General features: G+C 39.3%; 1 protein-coding gene across 1 annotated transcript in view; it reads right to left on the bottom strand.

The window, feature by feature from the left end:
* Positions 1-1,439: 1,439 nt before the first annotated feature.
* Positions 1,440-24,313, bottom strand: part of VEPH1 (ventricular zone expressed PH domain containing 1) — a 312,127-nt gene continuing 289,253 nt past the window's right edge. Inside the window, exon 14 of the mRNA XM_043473914.1 lies at positions 1,440-2,480. Coding sequence (XP_043329849.1) covers positions 2,409-2,480 — 72 coding nt within the window. The 3' untranslated portion in view covers positions 1,440-2,408. The remainder of the gene's footprint in view (positions 2,481-24,313) is intronic.

Here is a 24,313-nt window from a genome sequence, read left to right as displayed (position 1 = left end):
TTCCCTCCTCCTTCTAGTCTGTAGACCCACCATACCCTTTGTTCCCAGCTGTATGTCTGAGAAAGAGAGAGTGTGGGGAAGGCAAGTCATACATGTAACCACCTCTGCTCAGAAGTGACCACATTGAGTGCTTCTTCTCTAATTCTATTGTCCAGTAGAACCGCAAGGAAGCAGGGAAATGTAGATGTACACGGGGATATCCACAAGCAGTAATAGTTTCTCTGACATCTACCTTGTAAGACTGTTCTGAGGATTACATGCAATAACATTTGTAAAGTATTTCACTCAATGTTTGGTAGGTAGTTTTCTCAATAACTATCTGGTATTTTTCAGTTCGATGAAAGTTGTTTTTCTCATCATAAGTGGATGAATTAGCATTCCACTCTATATTTATATATTTCTGTGAGTTTGATTAATGCAAGCCAAAGTCAGAGAGGTTGCTTCATACTCAGAGTGTTGATAAAACCACATTTCTGGGGCTGCAAATACAAAGACTACCTAGAAACCACCTAGAAACACCTCCATATGAAGTCACATCTCGGGGGCAGTCAGCTCTGAGGTCAGATTGCTCAGGCACACATTTCCTTCTGATCTTAGCTGGGCTTTCAATATTAAGAGGCACAGGACAGAGTATATATGTATCTATCTATCTGAATTTTAGGGTTTGCCCTTAGTTATCACTAGCAGGCTACCTTGTCCTATTCCTCACAGCAGGTCCTGAGGGTTTTGTAGGATGTCTGCTATGGAGCATCCTGGCATTGCCTGGTGTGGGGTTTGCCTAGAGGTCTTGTCACTCACTCCATAACCACCAATACCCTGGCTGACTTACCCTCTAATCCTTACCTCTCATATGCCATCCTAGTAATTCTATACCTTTGTATCCTCTAATGCTTCTGCCACTTGCTGCCCAGATGAGGTCACATCTACCCCAAGGGCAGGCATGGATCATCTGCCCCAATATCAATTTTACTCAATGGTGAGAAATAAAAACTATTATTCTTATTTTGGAATAAACATAAATATATTAGGGAATAGAATGTAAATTATCCTGAATTTTGAATCTGGAACTCAAGAAAATGTCCCTATAAATTGGGCAGCATTCTGGCTCTGCTTCTAGTTTGATTCCCTTTGCTGTGTGGATACACTGGGGGAGGAGGTAAGGAGCACAGCTTCTCTCAACTGCCCACCTGGTAAACTTGGACTTGTTCTGGCTGAGTCTCCCACGGACCCTGTTCCAGCATGGTATCTCAGAGAGGTCATTCCTGATGTTCTCTGTCTGGTAGAGATACCTCTTTTTCATTCTCAGACTTGTGCAAGGTTCTCTTAAGGATCTTGTTTATAATGTTTTTATTAGGTTGGCGAAAAAGTAATTGTGAAAAAAAAGAAGTAATTGTGGTTTCGGACCATGAAATTTAAATCATTATAACTAGGCTCAAACACATCTTTATTAATCAAAATAGGAACCATTTACAATCAACTTAGTTTTGCCAATGAGAAATAAGTTTCTTTATTTCTGTAGCATAAACATCTGTGCTCCAGGATTCAACAAATCCTTGGGAAGTATCTTCTGCATCCTGTTGGTTGTGGAAGCACTGTCCCTGCAAAAAGTTGTTGAAATGCTTGAAGGAGTGGTAGTCAGTTAGTGAGAGGTCAGGTGAATTTGGTGGGTGAGGCAAAACTTCGTCGCCCAATTAGTTCAACTTTTGAAGTGTTGGCGGTGTGACACACGGTCGGGCATTGTTGCAGAGAAGAACTGGGCCCTTTCTGTTGGCCAATGCCATCTGCAGGCACTGAAGTTTTCAGTGCCATTCATTGATTTGATGAGCAGACTTCTCAGATGGAATGGTTTTGCCTGGATTCACAAAACTAGTGGATCAGATGGTCAGGAGACCACCAAACAGTGACTCTGATCTTCTTTTTGGTGCAAGTTTAGCTTTGGGAAGTGCTTCGGAGCTTCTTCTTGGTCCAACTACTGAGTCGATCATTGCCGGTTGTTGAGTAAAATCCACTTTTTGTCACACGTCACAATCCAATTGGGAAATGGTTTGCTGTTATTGCACAGAATAAGAGAAGATGGCACTTCAAAATGATGATTTTCTGATTTGCAGTCAGCTCATGAAGCACCCACTTATTGAGCTTTTTCACCTTTCCAATTTGCTTCAAATGCCAAAGGACTGAAGAACGGTCGATGCTCTGAGTTCTTGGACAACTTCTAAATGTAGCTGTAAGAGGACCAGCTTCGATGATCCTTTCAGTTTTTTGTTGTCACTTCCGATGGTCAGCCTTTGTGCTCATCTTCAAGGTTCTCATCTCCTTTGCAAAACTTCTTGAACCACCACTGTACTGTACATTCATTAGCAGTTCCTGGGCCAAATGCATTGCTGACGTTGCAAGTGGTCTCCACTGCTTTACGACCCATTTTGAACTTGGATAAGAAAATTGCTTGAATTTGTTTTTTTGTCTAACATCATTTCCCTGGTCTAAAATAAATATAAACAGCAAGTAATAAGTCATTAGCAAAAAAACATTAAGCAAGAAATGCACATTAAAATGATGTAAAATATAACCACATTTAAGAATGTATTCCAATATAAAACAAAGTTCAACAATGTAAAATTGCAACTACTTTTGCACCAACCTAAATATTTAGTTATTCAATGAACACATATAGCACTTACTATGGGCTTCCCAGGTGCCTCAGTGGGTAAAGAATCCACCTGCAATGCAGGAGACGTGGGTTTGATCCCTGCCTAGGTGGGGAAGATCCCGTGGAGGAGGGCATGGCAACCCAGTCCAGTATTCTTGCCTGCAGAATTCCCATGGACAGTGAAGCCTGGCCGGCTACAGTTCATAGGGTTGCAAAGAGTCGGACACGACTGAAGTGATTGAGCACACATGCATAGTACTTATTAAGGGCAAGGCAGTCTTCTAAGTGATGAATATACACTAATTCTCACAGCCACCACATAAGAGAGGATCTTGTGTATGTGTGTGTGTGTGTGTGTGTGTGTAGATGAATGCACAGTTGACCCTTGAACAACACAGGGGCACTGATCTTTCACATAGTTAAAAATCCACGTGTAATTTATACTCTGCCATCCATATCCCCAGTTTATCTGTATCTGAGGACATCAGTCAATCACAGATTGTGTACTACTGTAAAATTTACTAGTGAAAAAAAATCCCTGTTTAAGTGGATCTTACTGTTACAACCTGTGTTGTTCAAGGGTCTTCTGTAGATGTGTGTGTGAGTGTGTGTGTGTGTGTGTGTGCGCGCGCGTGTGCATGTATGAAACACCGAGGCACAGAAGTCAAATAACTTTCCCAAAGTCACAGAGTCACACACTATAGGCTATAAGACAGAGCCAGAATTTGAATTCAGATATCTGACTTTTAAGTTCTTGTGTTTACTGCCTCTTGCATGAATTGATGGGTAACTTCTATTCTTCTCTAAACTAAAGGGCCTGGAGGACAGAGTTTTATTGATCTCTGTGTCCCTCTAGGCTAGAATGGGGCCAGGCACACAATAACAGTGCAGCAAATGTTGGCTAACCCTCTTTCAGAGAGGATGAAGTTTGGGAGGACTGTGTGCCTGGGGCAAGTTTTACCCACTTAATCACCCTGTCACCTTCTCTAAGTAAATAGCCCATGGCCTCTAATTGCTAGAGTAATTTTAAACTCATCCTGTACTTAGTGGAACAAGTTGTGAAATTTTTGTGTAAAATAACTTTTGACATTTTTCTAGAATATTTTAACGATTTCTTTGAACGACTGGGAATTGTACAATTGCAATTTCCCTCTGCACCCTGTTGTTTATGATTCTAGGAAGTTTGGCTTGGTTGTGTCTGTTCAAGGTCTATGGGAATTCAGGAATCTGCTTGCCACGCTTTGAGATTTCAATCTGCATTTCACCTGCCCCAGAGCCCTCATGTCAGTTAAGGGCAAACTCCACCAAAAAATAACAGCAACAAAAAACCCAACAGCTTTAAAGGATCTGGAAGGGGAAGCAAATGCCACAACCTGCAGTTTCCCTTGAAATCTTTCCTAAGCCACATCTCAAGAAGGTGTTTTGGAATCACAATTTTATATTTCCTGTAAGTTGAAGCATTTTGAAAACATACGTGTTGCAAGTGATGACTGGTTAGAAATAGATTCACTGAGTATTAGTTCCACAGAGAAGTAATCATCAGAGCTTACAAAAGCAAAACACAGAAAATATGTTTTTCATAAGGATCGAGCTGGGTCTTCCTTATTTTGTTTACAATCAAAAGGAGGGCCCTGCATTGCAGCACACTTTCTCTTTGTAGTTCTGGTTTTCCCTGGCTGGCCGCACCTTATCTCTTTCTCTTGCATGCACACACATACACACATTCTTTTTGTTCGTTCCTATTGGGAATATTATGAGAAAAAGTGGTCTCCCTACCATAATCCCCCATGTCAACATCCACTACCATGGTAAATCACTATATAATTTTACCATTATTTAATGTGCATCTGATTTTCTTTTCCCAAAACTGGAAATAGTTATCCATGTCTTTCTATGATCAGATAGTGAATTATACCAAAAACTATTCTCTCTCCCTGTTTCCCCCCTACTGTTGCCACTCTTCTCCCATCTCTGACTTTAGAAACAAGTCATGGATGTTTTTACAGTCAGAGTACCTTGAGGGAGGAAATACTTCTGTTTCCTCTTGAGGGCAATCTAGCAAATTCTGCTAGCATCCGAAGAGGTGTGGCTCAGTAAAGCAAGGCCAAAGGGATAATCATATGGTTGAATTTAGACCCTGAACTCGTTTCTTTGGATAGAAATGGCTTTGCCACTAATTGTTCATGGCATATTAAGGGCTATGGGTTGCAAAGATTGTAAATAACAAGGATTTAGGGTAGTATGTTTTAAGTTACTTGTTGAGTATTACTTGTGGTAGATAGAGTGTGAAAAACATAACTGACACAGCCAAAGATCAAGGTTTCACATATTCACAATTAGAATGTGTATGTATATGCTGCTGCTGCTGCTAAATCACGTCAGTCGTGTCCAACTCTGTGTGACCCAATAGACGGCAGCCCAGCAGGCTCCCATCCCTGGGATTCTCCAGGCAAGAATACTGGAGTGGGTTGCCATTTCCTTCTCCAATGCATGAAAGTGAAAAGTGAAAAGTGAAAGTGAAGTCGCTCAGTTGTGTCCGACTCTTTGCGACCCCATGGACTGTAGCCTACCAGGCTCCTCCGTCCATGGGATTTTCCAGGCAAGAGTACTGGAGTGGGGTGCCATTGCCTTCTCTGGTGTATGTATATATGTATATGTAAATTAATACACATACTTATTTATGGCCTTTTTTAATCTCCTGAAGGATTTAATATTATTTACCAAAATACACATGATATAAAGAGATAAATAGAAAACAAGTGGATGAGGGCACCAGGCCCCAAGAGGGTAGGAAGGATGCAGATGAATCTGGAAGTGATCTTAGTACCTGAAATGTGTGCTGTAAGGATGGGTCTCTGCTTGCATTGGGCTACACGTGCTCTTTGCTACGTCTCTGCTACATGTCGGGTTATATTTGCTCAGCCACTAATATAAGTCAGGCCCAGACCTGACTTCGCAGGAGTAAAGCCACTTCTGATACTAAGAATAACAGGAAGAACTTCTCATAGAGGGTATAGTAAAATAATGAAGTCCCCAACAATATTCTCCAAGTAAGTATAGTGATGAGTTATATTTGCTTGCTCCATGATCCAGAGTGCCTTGTGGCTGGCAGATATTCACTCCTCCAGAAATAGTTGTTCTTCGTTTGCAAGTTGCCTATAATTTACTACGGCTTAGAAATCTTTGAGGGTGGGAGAATGGCAAAATGCTATTGTTTTTCTGGATTAAAATAGGCAACAATACTTTGGCAGCTAATATATAGCCAATGTAGAATAAAAAAATTGTATATATATTTTTAATCCCAGAAGTAAATACAATTTTTCTTAATTTCACTGAGTAGTTATTGCTTACTGTCATTCAATGCTATTTATTTGAGTATTCCTCCTGTAACTTTTAGCATCTGTATAGAGGAAAGAGGGCAGAGGTTAAAAGATTTAAATAAAATTTCTTATATATTTTCTCTATTTGCATTAGATTCTTATATATTTTTTTTATGAAAGTGATATATGTTCATTGTAGAAGATTTAGAAAATACAAAACAGACAAGTGGTTTAAAATCTCAGCATCTAAAAATAACTTTGAGATGTTATACAGTATATGTGTTTATGTATTGGGCTGGCCAAAAACTTCATTTGGGTTTTTCTGTAATATCTTATGGAAAAATCTGAATGAACTTTTTGGCCAACTCAATAAACAGTACATGCATTGGCTTAGTTTTCTAATTTTATAAGGGTTACCTAATTACAGCCCTAAACACTAACACGATACTTTCTCTACTTACAGTTGAGTATAACTGTTCATTTCCTATTTATTTTAAACACATAAGTAATGTGGAATGGGAAGAAAAGCACAAAAACAGAGCTTTGAGTATCAGGTCAAAGTTTTAGATAAAGTCTGACATTCACAAACACCACCTACCCCGTTTTTAAAAAAAATTAGATCCTTTTAGATCTTAGTTTCTACATAACAAAAATGTCACCAAAGTGCTTCAAAAAGTGGGATGCACACTCTCACTACTTTTATTCAACACAGTGTTAGAAGTCCTGGTCACAGCAATCAGATAATAAAAAGAAACAAAAGTATCCAAATTGGAAGGGAATCGATAAAATTGTCACTCTAGGCATATGACATGATACTATAGATAGAAATCCTAAGGACTCCACACAAAAACTCCTAGAATTGATAAATGAATTCAACACAGTAGCAGGATACAAGATTAATATTCAGAAACCAGTTGCATTCTTTACACTGACAATGAACTATCAAAAAGGGAATGTAAAAAAATACCTTTTAAAAAAATACCAAAAAAAAAAAAGAGAGATACCTGGTAATAAAACTGAACAAGGAGATGAAAGAGTTACATACTGAGAACTAGAAAACATTAATAAAGGAAATTAAACAGTATTCAAAGAAATGGAAAGCTATCCCATGCTCTGGGATTAGAAGAATTAACATTGCTAAAATGGCAATACTACCCAAAGCAATCTACAGATTTAATGTGATCCCCATCAAATTACCCATGACATTTTTCCCAGAACTAGAACAAATAATACAAAAATGTATATGGAACCATTAAAAGACCCAGAATTGCCAAAGCAATATTAAGGGGGGAAAAAAAAAAAAAAGAAAAACCAAAGTAGGAGGCATAACCCTCCCAGACTTCAGGCAATATTACAAAGCTACAGTTATCAAAACAGTGTGGTACTGGTACAAAAACAGACATATGGGTTAACGGAACAGAATAGAGAGTCCAGAAATAAACCCACACAGCTATGGCCAATTAAGCTTTGGCAAAGGAAGCACAAATATTCAATGGGAAAAAGATAGTTTCTTCAGCAAGTGGTGTTGGGAAAGTTGGACAGTTCAGTTCAGTTGCTAAGTCATGTTGGACTTTTTGCAACCCCATGGACTGCAGCATATCAGACTTCCTTGTCCATCACCAACTCTCCACACACAAATCAATGAAGTCAGAACACATCTTCACACCATGCACAAAAATAAACTCAAAATGACTTAAAGACTTAAACATAAGATACAACACCATAAAACTCCCAGAAGAGGGCACTGGAAAACATTCTCTGACATAAATTGTACCAGTATTTCCCAAGTCACACCAATCTCCCAAGACAATACCAAAAAAACAAAACAAAACAAAACAAAAAAAACAAATGGCAGCTAATCATAGCTTTTGCATAGCAAAGGAAACCACAAACAAAAAGATAACCTATGGAATTGGAGAAAATATTTGCAAATGACATGACTCATAAAGGTTTAATCTCCAAAATATACAAACAGCTCTTATAACTCAACAACAAAGAAAACAAACAACCCAATCAAAAAGTGGGAAGATCTAAATAGATATTTCTCCAAAGAAGGCATACAGATGGCCAATAGGTGCATGAAAAGATTCTCAACATCACTAATTATTGGTAAGTTGCTTTAGTTGTGTCCAACTCTTTGCGACCCTATGGACTGTAGCCCACCAGGCTCTTCTGTCCATGGGGTTCTCTAGGCAAGAATACCGGTGTGGGTTGCCACTGACTTCTCCAGAGGATCTTTTAGGCCCAGGGATTGAACCCACGTCTCCTGAAGATCCTGCACTGCAGGCAGATTTTTTTTTTTTTTTTACCACTGAGCCATTAGGGAAGCCAAATGCAAATCAAAACTACAATGAGATATCATCTCACACCAGTTAGAATAGCCGTCATTAAAAATTCTACAAATAACAAACACTGGAAATGGTATGGCGAAAAGGGAACCCTCCTACAGTGTTGGTGGGAATGTAAGTTAGTGTAGCCACTATGGAAAACAGTTGGAGGCTCCTCAGAAAACTAAAACTAGAATTACTATATGATTCAGCATATAGCTGGACAAAACCATAATTCAAAAAGTCACATGCACCCCTATGTTCATAACAGTACCATTCACAATAGCCAAGACATGGAAACAATCCGAATGTCAAACAACAGATGAATAGATAAAGAAGATATAGTATATATAAACAATGGAATCCTACTCAACCATAAGAAAGAAGGAAACAGTGTCATCTACAGTAACATGGATGCAACTAGAGATTGTCATACTAAGTGGAATAAGTCAGAAAGAGACAAATACCATATGATATCACACATATAGAATCTCAAATGTGGCACAAATGAACGTATCTACAAAACAGAAACAGGCTCACAGACGTGGAGAACAGATTAGTGGTTGCCAAGGGAGTGGGGGGAGGAGGAGGGATGGACTGGGAGTTTGAGGTTAGTAGATGCAAACTATCACATTTAGAATGCATAAACAACAAGGTCCTACTGCATAGCACGGGGAGCTATATCTAATCTCCTAGGATAAACCATAACGGAACAGAATATAAAAAGCAATATATATGGGCTTCCCTCATACCTCAGTCGCTAAAGAATCTGCCTGCAATGCAGGAGATCTGGGTTTGATTCCTGGGTTGGAAAGACCCCCTGGAGAAGGAAATGGCAACCCACTCCAGTATGTGTGCCTGGAGAATCCCATGGACGGAGGAGCCTGGCAGGCTACAGCCCATGGGGTCGCAAGAGTCGGACACGACTTAGTGACTAAACTCTTACTACTACTACTATATATGGATATAACGGAGTTCACTTCGCTGTACAGTAGCATTAACACAACACTATAAATTAACTATACTTCAATAAAAATTACAGAGCGCTGTGCAAATGCAAATGTTATTGTCCTTACTAAGTAACACGGTGACTTGGAAGTTGGACCCCATGATGGGGGCCATAATAGGGTGCTCTTGGCCCTTTAATGTTGAGGGAAAAGAGGAGAAGTTAGAAGGAGCACTCTGGATCTGGTGTCCAGATCTAGAGTGGTGAAGTCAAATTTGAATCCCACTGAACTAGTTTTCTTCATTGTCCCTTTTATCAGCATTTCCCTCTTCCTAGCTTTATTTCTACTTTCCTGTTAGTCTTGTTTCCCTTTTTTGTCTCTTCTTTCTCTTCCTCATCGCTTTCTACTTTTATTCTCTCCCTTCTCGATCTTTAACTGACCTGCATTCCAGACATTTTATGTTAAAACAGGAAAAGAATGGTAGGACACAGCCCTTAGAATTGAATTTGAATTTTGATTCTCAGTGAAAACCTTATATAAAATCTATGACAATCTTGGCTTTAACCAAGACTACAGCTAAAAAAGAGAAAAGATGATCATTTCTCCTGGATACTCATATATGAGATTTATGGGTGCGTGGGAGATCTATAATTCCAGCGGCACTGCTAAGGGTTGAGGTGATCACCTTGGCCACCTATGTGATTGCTCTCAACTGTCCTGCCATCCCCAGGTCACAGCTGCTAGAAATTACAACTCTGGAAAAGTTATCTGAATTTTAGGAGAGGAGCAGACTTTTTCTCTCATGAACTCTATAGGCAGTCTACTACTTTCATATATAAAGCCTTTCTGAAAGCACAAATGAAAACTGACTATCAAACATATATTATAAGGTAAGTAACTATACCAACTTAAACACAGTCTTCAAATATGTATATCTAATATATAATATACATGCTGTAAACTTGGATCTCCCCCCCACCCCAATAATAAAACACTCTGTCACCTGACTTAGGTTCAGTGAACATCTGAATAGGAATGCAATCTACAGCATTTGGCCTGTCCACTGATTTCTATCTTTATCTCAATAGTATTACTTCTGTGAAATCCATATTTTTCACTAATATCAACTATTCCATTTTCCTACTTCCTCTACATTTTATAAGGGCTTCCCAGGCAGCGCTAGTGGTAAAGAACTCACTTGCCAGTACAGGAGGAATAAGAGACGCGGGTTCGATCCCTAGGTTGGGAGGATCCCCTGGAGGGGGAAATAGCAACCCACTCCAGTATTTTGCCTGGAGAATCCCCTGGACAGAGGAGCCTGGTGGGCTATGATCCATAGGGTCGCATAGAGTTGGACACAACTGAAGCCACTTAGCACACACTACATTTTATAAAACGCTAATGACAAAACATAGTAAAACAGTCAAATTCTTTCCATAGCACCACCCTCTGATAAAGATGGCTGTGCTGGACAAAGTGAGTGGCTGACTGGCCTTAGGCAGTTCCCCATATCATGGCTCAAATTGTCTGTTTGGAAGTCAAGAAAAAATCAGAATGTGGCCAACAAGGTCTCTAATGCATGCTGCATGTTAAAAAAAAAAGTGCGGCATGTGGCATTTCTACTAAAGGAAATGTGGGAGCTGTATATTAAAAGGTGGATAAGGTAGGAAAAAAAGTAGCCTAAAGGTAAAATCTAAACGACAACAGTGGCATCATCATTAACAGCAATGAAATGACTAAGTAGTAAGCATAGTAAAGACTTTGATTGTTTAAGATATGCATTTCTATTATTTAATTTTATTTTATTTGGGGGATGGGATGGGGTTTAACGAGATGTGTGTTGAGGCCTTTAGAGAAAAGTGAGAAATATTTCTCAGAGACATTGCCATTTTAATATGTTTTTCGTGAAGCATTATTAAAGTTGACAGCAGAAAGTAAAACCTGGGACTATAAATAAGGGAAGTGGCTATCGTGTTCTGGGTACTTTGTGGGGTACAAAGATGAGTGAGAGGCAGTCTTTACCCTTCAGCTCCAGATATAATTTGTGTAATGTTGAGAGTACCCAGGTAAAAGGTGGGAACCATCAAAATTAAATAATGAGATTTATTTCACTGTACACAAAACAATGTATTATATTTTATAAATGTATTTTATTTTAAAACTGGGAACAGTAGTAAAGGTTTTAAAAAGTTGCAAGCACAGTACAGGACAGAAACTTGTTTTCCTGAACAACTAGAGAGTACGCTGCTGACCTGATATGTCATCATCCCCGACTACTTCACTGTTCATTCTCCAATAATTACATTCTCCTACATGATCACAGAATAGCCATCAAAATCAGGAGATTAACACTGAATCACTGCTAACTTCTAATCCTCAGCCCCCATTTAAGCTTTGCCAGTCATCCTAATTATATACTTTATAGCAAAAGGATCTGGTTCAGAACCACACAGGGTATTTAGTGGTCACATTAGTTTTCTTCAGTCTTGAAGAAGTTGGTCTTCCTTTGACTTTTACAACCTTGACAATTTTAAGGATCACATGGTAGTTGTTTTGTACAATAACACTTAATTTGGGCTCATCAGACATTTCTTTGATTATATTCAGGTCATTTATCTTTGGTAGGACTACCACAATGTTCTCTTTGCTACAACTAAAGTGATGTACAATTTAGATTTGACCCATTGCTATTGAAGTTCACTTTGATCACCTAGTTAAGGCGGCATCTGCTTTTCCATTGAAAGTTACTCTTACTTTCTTTAGTACTTTGAAACTGTTTCTCACTAAATTTTCAACTCATTCATGATTTAAATTTGTTTGGATTCATGGTTTCCTCTTTTAATCAATAGATTATTTTATTTCTCAAATTATCCCTGATTTGGTCAGGGGCAGCCCCCTCAAGCTGACTTCTCTATACTCTTGAGATTTCCCCATTCTTGGGGGCTTCCCTGGTGGCTCAGACGGTAAAGAATCTGCCTGCAATGCAGCAGACCTGGGTTTGATCCCTGGGTCAGGAAGATCCCCTGGAGAAGGGAATGGCAACCCATTCCAGTATTCTTGCCTGGAGAATCCCATGGACGGAGGAGCCTGGTGGGCTACAGTCCATGGGGTCACAAAGAATCAGACACAACTGAGTGACTAACACTTTCACATATCACTTTCATCATTCTTGGAGCACTTCCTTGCTTTTTGATATAGTAAGATGTGACATGCTTGTCTTATACTCTCTTTGACCCAGGTCTAGGATAATTCCCTGAGAAATCTAGGCTGCTGTTACTAGAAAATCATATTTATGACTCAAGCTCTGGGTGCTGGGTGTGTTCATTACTCTTAAGAGTTTGGCTATTCCCAAGCCCTCTCAGTGGACAGAGCTAGTTATGTATATCTGTATCTATATCTACAACATAGATGCAAATATCTTTAAAACAATAGTTTTATTTACTTACATATTAACTTTTCTATGTCTCTATACTCATTTATATTGAAAATCATGAGTTTATACTGATACCTCCAATTTCGATCCAATACCATGGGGTTCATTCCAGTTTTCTTCCTTCCCATAATTGTATCTTCCTACTCTGACCATTAGGAAACTGACTCTTAATATCCTTAATTTATTTACTTATTTCATCAATCTCCTAGTATGTAACCCATCTCTGCTGCCACCCTTTTACCCACATGGATACTCATCTCACTCGGGTTGAGATGCCCTGTCCTGACCTGTCCTCACCTTGTGGACACCTGATTACCCTGTTTGGGCTTCAGCATTCTGTGCTGGGTGACCTCATGCCTGGATGCTTTCCTCGCTCTTTCTGGGCTCTGACAGCCTACACCAGGTTGCCCTTTGTGGACACCCTCCTTACCCAGCTCTGACTCTGACCCCGACATGGGGCAGCCATCCTGGATGGCCACTCTCTTGCTGGATTTGAGCTCGGACATCCTGCTCTGGGCCACTGTGGTCCTCTCCTTCAAGGGCAGATGCCTGCCTTAATCTGCCACACTTCATGTTTTTGGGACTGTGTTCTGGGGGAGGGAGAAGGGGAGGAAGGAAATGGGAAAGAAGAGAAAGTAAGTAAGTAACTTCTATTTCAAATTCTAAAATTTAAAAGAAAGGAAACAATGTACACTATATATTTGTTTCCCCTACCTATGAGAAGTAAGGCTTTCTCTAAGTCTTCTAAAAAGTCGAAAAGATTAAACATGTTTTTTTTTTCTGGGGATTAACGTACTGTTGGATCATTAGACTCAGATTCCTTATTTATATTCTTATTTGAGGCTAGAAGGGAAGTTTTTTTTTTAATATACAATCTTTCCTTTTTTGAAATATGCCCAGAAGTATTGGAAAATAGTGAGAATTAACAATTATCAGTGAATAGACTAGACTGTAAAGCTATTATAGTTTAAAATAAAGGTCAGCATTGCTCCCTTAAATCACTTCATGCAATTTCACCCTAAAGGCATTTATTCTTGTCTTTGTCCATCAAAGGCATTGTAAACACTATTAACTTAATCCAGATGGAGTTAGATACTTATTTCTGACTCCATTTTGCTATTCTATTGAGGTAATTACTACCAAGAGATCAGTGATTTAGTATGAAAAAAATGCTTTTAATTATTATTAATTGGATAACCACTGAGTTAATAAAACTGTCTTAGGATATTATACTGGAAATTAATTGAATATAATGTATCTATCTACCTTCATGAAATTATTTCCTGAGGGAGATTATAGAGAAGGAACAATCCTTTTCACTTAAAGACACTTAATAAGTACTCATTAAATGAAATATTTTCCTAATATTTTGGGGCTGGGGTGGCTTAGGGTAGCAAAAACAATTTTTATTTGCCAAATTCTTAATATGGCAAATATCTCAAATTAATCAACAAAGTTGGACAATTCAGTGCCTTGTCTGAGAATTTTAATATCTAGTTAATAAGCTGGATTTAAAAATGTCAATATAGTCAGTTGATTATTTTCTTACATAAAAAGTAGTAACAAGGTCAAATTAAGGTAAATAACCTAAAGGTAAAAGACCTAATCATGGCCATAAGACTATCCTTCTCTTTTAAAAAAAATATTTAAGAAGGCAAACAATTTTCTTAAATAAAAATGGAGCATAAAATACAGGCTTTCTGTCCCTGACGAGCTTTACCTTGCATTGTTCTATGATTCTGGCTCAGGGTTTGTACTAACTATAACATGGAAGAATTTCAGGGCCTTAATTCAAGCCATGATTCTGGAACTGTTGTCTCATAAATTCAGACCAAAAAAGAAGTGTGATGTTTTGTACTTGATACTGCACTGAGGGGTTTGAAGGGCTTATCGCAAGTAAGTTAAGTGCCTATGCAGAATACACAGAATTCCAGGAAGCTAAAATTTCTCACTGAAGAAGAAAGATGACCAAAATACCTAACAACATGTTTAGTGATTCATCATTATCTTCAAACTACATTCACTTTTCTTTAAAAGAATGTTTGTGTGTTTAAAAACATTAAACAGAGTTGGAATACAGCTTCAAGGATTCAACAATCCCTGAAGAGCATCACATAACAGAATCAAAAGAAACAAACTGAAGGAAACTATGGACAAAGATGAAAGGATCTAAGAATCTGGAAAGAATTGAGTAAAAAGACTCCTGAACACTGAAAGAGACCCTCATTCAAGTCCTGAGAAGACAGAAAAGCAATGAAGTGTTGAATCAATAGGAAAAGTACTTTGCTAAGAGGCAAGAACATTGCTTCTGCTTGCAAAGGCAAACAACTCGGAGACTTCAAAGAAAAGTTTTTTCCTGTCTTTTTAAAAATTTCTTTTTATTTAAGTCTTTAAGAACCCAGTGATAAAACTGTATCTGATAATGGCTTTGGTAACTACTGTTTCATGCCCAGCATTTTAAGTCAATTATTTGCAATAGCCTTGATAAGTCTCCCTTCCCCCACCATTTCCAGACAGACGCCATTCTGAAACTTTATCTGAATTAAAAAATGCTTGCCTGAGGAAACAGATCTTCTAAATTTATAGAGCTTAAGGTTCTTAAAGTGGGAACTTTTCCAAGCACAAAACCAGATTAGGAGGGAAGGAAGGGCTGTTTTTCTGAGGGCGAAATTGTGTTCAGTTCATAAATATGAGATCACTGGGACCCATGTGACGACAATACCAATTTAGGAGATTAGGAAAGGGATAGATGGGGATTCAGACCACTGAACCCAGAAGTCCGGAGAGCTTCTGACTTTTCAGATTGTATCATGTGTAATATAAAATACTTGCGTATATGAAACCTCAGTCATCTGTTTTTGAAGTCCTTAATGATGTTAAGAAGTCTTATCCGACCAGCAGATCAGGATTATGGTTCCCAGTTCTCTCCAATAATAAAATGATACATCTCTGTTCTTTGCTATGGAAATTTGAAGTGCTTCCCACAGTAAGCAGATCTTATTTTCACACCCCATTGATGTCAGGTTTGGCTATGTAACTTCATTTGGCCAATGGAATATTGGCACAGGTGGCAATGCCAGTTTTGAGCCAAGACCTTACGGGACAGGGCATGTTTCTGCACCCAACTCTTGTCTGCTATCACCATGAGAAAAACATACGGCCATTTCAGCCTGTGCCTTTGAAGGAAGACCTGAGGAGCAGACCTGAGCCCAACTGAGAGCCTTAAATTCAACCTGGCCTCCTTGACTGCACACCCATGTGGGCATATATACAGGTGTGCCAGTAAGCCACTGACTAACAAATTCCTTCGCAGGCTGGCTTTCAAACTTCACTTCTTAGTAGAAACCCTAAAGATCAAATGACATTATAAGCAGCCTAATCATCCCTACATATTTCTAAGGTTCTTTCAAAATAAATTGCTTCAAACTCTCCAAATACAAAAATATAATTAAATCCTAGATTAAATTATGCTTAGTATTGCTTAAACATCTTGTTTCACTTACTGTGATGGATAAATAAACCATAGCTGGACTCCTGAATTTAAAACAAACTCGTTTCAGTCACAAAATGTAAACTACCTTGTAGCCATTATAGGTAGTGCAGTGGTAAATAATCTGCCTGCCAATGTAGGAGGTATTAAGAAATTCAGGTTTGATCCCTGGGTTGGGAAGAGGGTATGGCAATCCACTCCAGTATTCTTGCCTGGAGAATCTCATGGACAGAGGAGCCTGGTGGGCTACAGTCCATAAGGTTGCAAAGAGTTGGCCACAACTGAAGTGACTTAGCATGCATGCACACAGCCATTATAAAGGGTAACCCAAAACCCTGGAACAACTCCATTCTCTACCTACTCCATATCTGCATCTGAGCTGCTGACTGCGGGGAAAGGAAGCAGGTGGAGGAATTCTGCTCTGCTGGCTAGGCTCATTGAGATTTATTGTTTCTGCTGTCAAACAGTCACACCCCACTTCTGTGCTAAGCTTCCTCTCTCCACCAGAGGGATCATTTCAGAGTCTCTTCTCAGTCCTCCAGCATCTTCCCTAGCTTCACTATCAGCTGATGACTTTGGTTCTGTTAATAAATTCACTGAGAAAATAGAAGCAATTAGCAGAGGTCTGCCTTATCTTCCTACATCTAGCTCTATCTGCCTCTATCTTCCCACTGGTTACATCATTCCAACAGTCTCTGTGCCCACATGGGACAACTTCTCCATTGTGCACGCCATCACAGAAACTTATATTGTCTTGCCTTCTCAAGAATTTTGCTTTTGCAATCATGCCCTGTCCTTCCTGCATTGTCATTTTCCACTTCCTTCAGAAATCATTTGCATCAGCATACAAATGTGTGATGTATCTCATATTAAACCACCCTCTATTCATCCAAATTCTCCTCTATTATAGCTGCTCTTCATTGTCAAACTTCTGTAAAACTGTTGTTTGGATTTGCTGTCTTCACTTCCTCATTCTCTCTCTAACTCAGTGCAATCAGGCTTTCATCTTCTCTGCTTCAACACAACTATCCTCACCAGGGTTGTTGGGGTCTTCTGTGCTGCCAGATCCCCTAGTCAATAGCATCTAATTCTGCTGTTTACTCCTTTTTCTGTGAAATACTCTCTTCACTTGGGTTCTAAGTTCACCAGCCTTTCCCTGGTTTCCTCCTACTTTGCTGGACGCTTCCCCATCTCTGCTGGCTTCATCTGATCCCCTGGACCTCTAAGTGTTGGAGGACTGTATTGGCAGTGTCCTTGACTTACTTTGCTTACCCTTTATAGGTGATCTTAATCAGCTCCATTGGCCATTTAATTGTGGATTAATCCCAAATTTATATCTCCTCTAACTCCAAACTCATATACCTATCTTACTAGTCATTCCACTTGTATCTTTAATAAGCATCTCAAACCACACATATACAAAATCCAAACCCTTAACTCCCATAAACTGTTTCTTCCCCAGCCATCTCCGTCTCAATAATGATAACTCAAATCAATCAGCTGTTGTTGTTATGAGTCCCTGAATCACAAATGGCTCTTTGCGCCTCCGTAGACTACAGCATGCCAGGATTCCCTGTCCTTTGCTATCTCCCAGAGTTTGCTCAAGTTCATGTCCATTGCGTCAGGATACTATCTGACCATCTTATCCTCTGTCAATCTGTAGTTCAGGCTAAAAACATAGCTGTCATCCCTGGTACTTTGCTTTCCTTCACTCCCTAAGCCAATCAGCAAAGCCTACTGGCTCTACCTTCACATTCTCCGAAATCTGAATACTTCTCACCACTTTCCATGCCCTTGACTTCCTTCTGAGTTCTGCCAATGAGTAGATCAGCAGGACAGCAGAGAAAGGGGCCAGAGAAAGGCCAGGGTGTTTCTTTCCCACTCTCTCTTTGCTTCAGGCTTGCATCTCTAGCAGTAGTTCTGTCCCCACATTCCAGAGGCACCTCCTCCATGGCCCCATGGGCTTCTGGGCTTTCTTTTGACCTTGTTCATTCCTTTCTTTGCCACTTCAGCCTTTGAGATAATATTGCTTTGCCTCTTTTGCCTTGCATCCCTCTCCATGGTTCTGCAAATAGCTCCTTCATCAATCTCTTCATTTGAATCATTTGAGAGTGAAGTTCTTTGCCAGCTGGCACATGGATCAACACACTATCCTATGTAAAATATAATTTATCTCTGCTTTTTATCTTTAACTTTTTTTTTCCAAATACATATTATGCACTGACATTTATTATCTGCTGCCCCATCCTCCCTTTTCTAAAAAGTAAACTTTCTTTTTACGTTTACTTTTGTATCCCTAGCTTTTAGAAGAATGTCTGGTATAGAGTTTCATGTAAACATGTTGCTGGTAAAGATAAGAGCTTCCTTGGTGGCTCAGACAGTGAAGAGTCGGTCTGCAATGCTGGAGACCTGGGTTCAATCCCTGGGTTAGGAAGATCTTCTGGAGAAGGAAATGGCAACCCACTCCAGTATTCTTCCCTGGAGAATCCCATGGACAGAAAAGCCTGGCAGGCCCCAGTCCATGGGGTCTCAAAGCGTTGGACATGACTGAGTGACTAACACATAATAAAGATAACATGCTCCTGATATATTCTTAACAAAAAAGGCATGAATTAAAGAAGAATATTTCGGCATATTCCTATTAAAAAAAAAATCTACCTATTCAGATTGAGTACTAAAAAGAGACATCTGGATGCATATACATATATACATCAAATTAATAGTGGCTACTTCCTGGGAAATGGACAAAGGATTTGGTTTTCTGCTTTGTACATGTCTGTATAGTTTGCATTTGTAAGTGAAGTAAGCAGCAAGTAGGACTGCTGAAAGCCTACATGAAAAAGAGCCTAATTTTTTGGGCAAAGTAGAAAAAGTCATCTCTCCACTAGAGGGTAGATATAGCTGCCTTGGCACCAACAGTTTTACTACACTGATACCAAATAAAGCCAATTTTCATTTAGATTCAGAATTAAAATATCCAGTTGTTAAAATATCTGATAGTCTGAAGAAATGCAAGAACAGGTCTTTAAATGTATAAAATTGGATTTATAAAACAAAATTCCAAGTTATTCTCCTGAGTCTTTAGTACTCTATTTTAGGAATACTTCCAGTGTCTTGTTTGTATTCTGACTCAAAAAAAAAAAAAAAATACTACTTAATAAAACACTCTCATTTGGATATATCTTATGTAGTTTTTTTCTTAAACATTCTTTATTAAAAACATCTTTGCATCTGAAGTTTATTTGTTTTGGCAGTTTTAAATCACAATATTCAGAGCTGAATTATTTTTTCTAAATAACTCATTGGTTTCTCATGGAGATTTCAAGGCATGTCTCAGAGTCTGTCACTGCAATCCGTATCAATATTTTTCTAAGCATACATGCTTAAACATTTAAGTTTAAGCACTGACTAAAAAGAGTCAGTGAAGTAAAATGTCCAGAAATCTCTTTAGTATTGTAACTAAAGTCAGCCTTGAGAAATGTCTCAGCATTGTCAAGATATAAGGAACGTGAAGATTGTTGGGAAATTCTTATAAGATTTTAAAAGAAACAAGAACACCATGCTGTAAAACATAGGAAAGGAACTCAATATTTTTGTGAGTACCAGGTTTCCTCATAAAAACGGAAAAAGAAATGTAATTTGATCTATGTGACTTTTTGCCAACTCTGGTTTATTCTGTTGCTCTTGTTTGTTTGGAAAGTTTTGGCTGTTGGGTTCTTGGACTAAGCCTTGAAGAACCCTGAGCTCCAGTGCCCTTGACTTGCCAAATGGCATAGGGATATTGCGTCTTTTCATGTTTACGAATCCTGGGACAAAGGGGATTATACTACTTACTTTTTAGAAAGTGTTTGAGAGTTTTTATATGAAAAGTTGAACAATACATTGAACTCTATATAGCAGCTGGAGAAAATCAGAATGGGGCTGAGGGGGCAGATTGCTCTGCTGACTATGGGCTCTGTAGGGCTTGCCTTGCTGTGCTGAATTCAGGGCTGGTCCCACGTGTGGCTTCCAGAGCATGACTTCTTCTCCATCCTTTCTCACTGTTCTTTCTCCAGTTCCTTTGCTGACTCCCCTTCTCTGACCTGGCTGTGAAATGCAGGGATTCTCCAAAGTTCTACCTCCATCCTTTTCTCATCTTGCATTCTCTCTGTGCTGGAGCAGTCTTTATCACTCTAGAGGTTCCAATCATATTTCCAAATATCAACCAGGAATCTGTGTCTGGGCACCCCCCAGGTATCTCACACACAACACCTCCCAAATTGAGCAGGTCTTCCAGCCTTCCATTAGAGTGTCTTCCTTCCCAAACTCCTGTTGATTAAGTGTCATCTTTTCATAGTCCATGGAACTGGAAATGCTTTCACGTCCTTTGACTCCCACCTCCAATCAATACCCTACTTCTGCTAAGGCTATCTCAGATGACTTCTTCATTTCTGATAAGCAGCCATATTCCATCTATACTACCTACAATGTTGCTAATTCTTATCTCCCTTCTCCATCCTAGATTCCGTTGCCCTTGTTCTGACCTCATCACCTAGTGCATCAACCAACTAACGGGCCTCCCTGCCTCCTTCGATCTTCATTCTTTCCTTCACAAGGCTGCCAGAGTTGTTTCCTAAAACACAAACCTAATAATAATGATCCTCTGTGAAAAAGCATTGGCTGCTGCATCATAGTCTGGCTTTAGCCTCATTTTCTGGCTTCACTACTTCTCCCATCTATATACTGTAATTCACATGTGCTGTTTTCTGCTTATCAAGCCACCGTAAACTTCCACAGTCCCATGCTTGTTTGTCCTCCTGTAATGTCCTTCCTGCCTTTTCCGCCTGGTCAAATTATACTGGTTTCTCAAGGTCCAGCCCCATTAGAAAGACAATAAACTATGTTCACAACACTGTAGGATCAAATATCAAAATATTTGATATTCAGCCCCAAGGGGTTGAATTAAGTGAAAAAGAAGATATCAAAATGGCACAGTATGAACACAGGATGAGGGTTTATTTCATTAGCTGAGAAATATAACTGCACTTCAATGTGAGTCGAATATATTGTCTATGAATCCTCTGTTCCTCCTAGACTCCTGTCATTGGTGTGACTTGCCTTGAACGATCTTTCCTTATATTCCTACTTAAAGGGAATTTCCATATTTTCTTATTAAAAACATTGAAATGAACATATTTCATGGACTACTTTTTCAAGGGCATCTGTAAGTTCCTAAGAATGAAATTGCTGAATAGAAGGAACATGATATAAAACACTTGATATATGTTCCCATAGTGCGGTAACTATCTTTATACAAAGGTGTATGAAGATACCTCATTTCTATGCCCTTATCAGCAGTATTATCAAACTTAGGTTTTTGCCAGGTTTAAATATTAAAAAATGTTATTTTGGTTTATGCTTCCCTTAATTATTAACAAGTTTTAGCATCTTTTCATATGTGTATTGGTCATTTGTATCTCTTTTCTTGCTTTCCCTGTTTTTTATCTTTTGTTCAATCTTCTATTTGGTTGGTCATCTTTTTCTTTATTGATTATACTTGCTCCTTGTAAATCTGTTTACAGTATGGGTTATAAATTATAACGTATTCTAAATTAACCAATTGTTTTTTGATTTTATTATTTTTTAATTATACATAAGTTAAAAAATTTTGTAGTCAAATTTAGCAATCTGCTTTATTCTTCAGAGTTTTGTATTATTCTTGGGAAAGTCTTCTCCATTCTAAGATTGTAAATAAAACCAGTCTTCTTCAAGTGTTATTATGGTTTCTTTTTTAGAGTTTAAATATTTGATCCATATGAAATTTACTTTCATATAAGAAGCAGGATAAGGATTTGTCTTAATTTTCCCAAGTGGTTCCTAGTTATGCCAATTTCACTTATTGAATAAACTTTTCCTCACTGGTCTAAAATGTAGCTTTTATACTAAATTCTGGCATACAGTTAGGATATAACTCAACTCTATAACATTTAATTAGAGAAAATTTATGGTGCCCTAAACTACTAGTTTAGGGGCTCCAGTATTAAACCAGTGTTATTCTGGATCTAGATCTGCTAATGGGTATAAATTTCACCATTGCAAAACTCACAAGCCAAAGATGTATCTTTATTTCTCTGTGACTGAACCTAATTGCAATTCCGTGGGGGCTTCCTTGAGCCCCCACATCCATTCTGTGGCAGAACACTTAATTTAGCCAATACAAGGTATCTGTCTTCCACAGATGACCTAAGCTCTGGGGACTGGGGATGATGACAGCTTCACTCTTAGCCAGGCTTCTGTGAAGGGGATGAATATTTAATAGTCACCCTCTTATCTTTTTCTGGCATCTACGAGATGTAATAAGAACCTGCCTGGTTCATATCACTATGCACTGGCATCTGCTCACGTCCCAGCCATGGGCCTCCATTTGCTAGTTCCAGGGCTCTGTGTCCTCCTTCCCCATCCTGGGACCTCTCTTGGCTCATCTGAGCCCTTTTCAGGGCTGGAGGTCTGGGAACCCCTGACTGCTTTTCCTGCATCACCTCCAGGTGCCACATCACACCTCTAGCCTCCTGTTGGACATGGGCTTCTCCAAGGGGCTTTCAGCGTCTCTGCGTTGTACCCTGAAATGAGAGCTAGAAGTTGCTTGTGCTCTCAGAGCCCTCTAAAAACCCATATGGGATTTTTCTTAGAGGTCCTCACTCTAGCACCACGGGTGCGAAGCTGGGACTTGCAGCATATGGAGGCGCCTTTCTCAGGGATTCATATCAATTACTCACTGTCCTACTCTCCTTTCGTAACTATCTTCTTTCCTTCAATCTCTGAGATTTTCCTCTGGTTTAGGGGAGGGGCAGTGGCTCTGTGGGGCTGGGAGGAGGGAAAAAACAGCTTGATCATCACCCTGCACTTTCCCAACTCCCTTGTTTATAATACAAACTTTGACTATACTATAAACTTTTTGTTCAGTTCATTGGATTCTGATACTCAAAGCCAAACTTTTGGAACCAAAACAATGTTTTGTCTCTCAAAAGCCCAATTCATACAAATCAAAATACTTTGGCTTTTAATAAGCTCACTTTTGTTATGAATTTTAAGAGCCTGTTTTGGAGCTAGTGGCTAAGAATATGATTCTTTGTTCTTGCTGAATTGGGAAGATTACTGGGCACAAAGCCCGGGGGAAGGATGCACGGGAAGAGTCTTTGTTAATATCTCAGAAAATTATCTGCAACACCAAGTCCTTGATCTGGTCTGTGGACTCCTTTCTGCATCCCTGTGTTCACTCCTTTGGTTATCAGATCTATTTCAACTAGCAGCTCCATGATTGTCCCAGTTCCTTTCCTCTGCTCTTTCTTAGATCCCACTGCCTTTTGAGTGCTTTCCTCACTGCTAGCCCTCCCAGGGACTAGAGACTCAGAATCTATCTTCTTTGACTGGGCCATTATTTTGATTATAGAGCTGTCTACCTTCCAGACTTTCACCTACTCTGTGCTCAGGAACCTCCTGATGTAATTTTCCATCTGCCTCCTGTTACAACTGCTGGATCTTCCCAGATCACCTCCTTGCATCACCCAGCCCCTCGGCTTGATAGGATGGTGGCAGAGCATCTAATGTGGGAGTCAGGGGTGGGGGGTGCGAGATGGGCTCAGGAGGCAGTGTGTGAGGACAGCACCAAGGAGAATTACTGCAAAAAGGTTGCATGGACAGAGGGTGGATCATCAAGAACAAAGCATCATAATGTTACTTATAAAGTCTGGTCTGTGAGTCCTCACGGACTGGTGTTTTGGTGTATTTCTGTAGTTAGTGAGTTTCATGACATGACCCTCTTCCCTCCCATTTCATCTCCTATCCCTGAATATTTTTCAGGTCTAACTCTAAGTAGTTAGTCATCACAGGGATTTTACTTCCTTCATATCAAGAGGGAGCCACTGTCACAGGTTTTTTGTTTGTTTGTGCCATCAGGAGCTTGATCTTATTCTTTGGGACTGTAAATGACTGGGGTTTTATTTATTTTTTTTTATGACTGGGGTTTTAAAAAATCATTCTTCTCTAAAGGGAACCCCTGTACACCGTTGGTGGAACGCAAATTGGTGCAGCTGCTATGGAAAACGGTATGGAGGTGCCTCAGAAAACTAAAAATGGAACTGCCATATGATCCAGAAATTCTACTCCTGGG

This window comes from Cervus canadensis, chromosome 7 (assembly GCF_019320065.1).
Source record: "Cervus canadensis isolate Bull #8, Minnesota chromosome 7, ASM1932006v1, whole genome shotgun sequence".
NCBI classification, from domain to species: Eukaryota; Metazoa; Chordata; class Mammalia; order Artiodactyla; family Cervidae; genus Cervus; species Cervus canadensis.
This window is presented reverse-complemented; position numbering and strand designations above follow the sequence as displayed.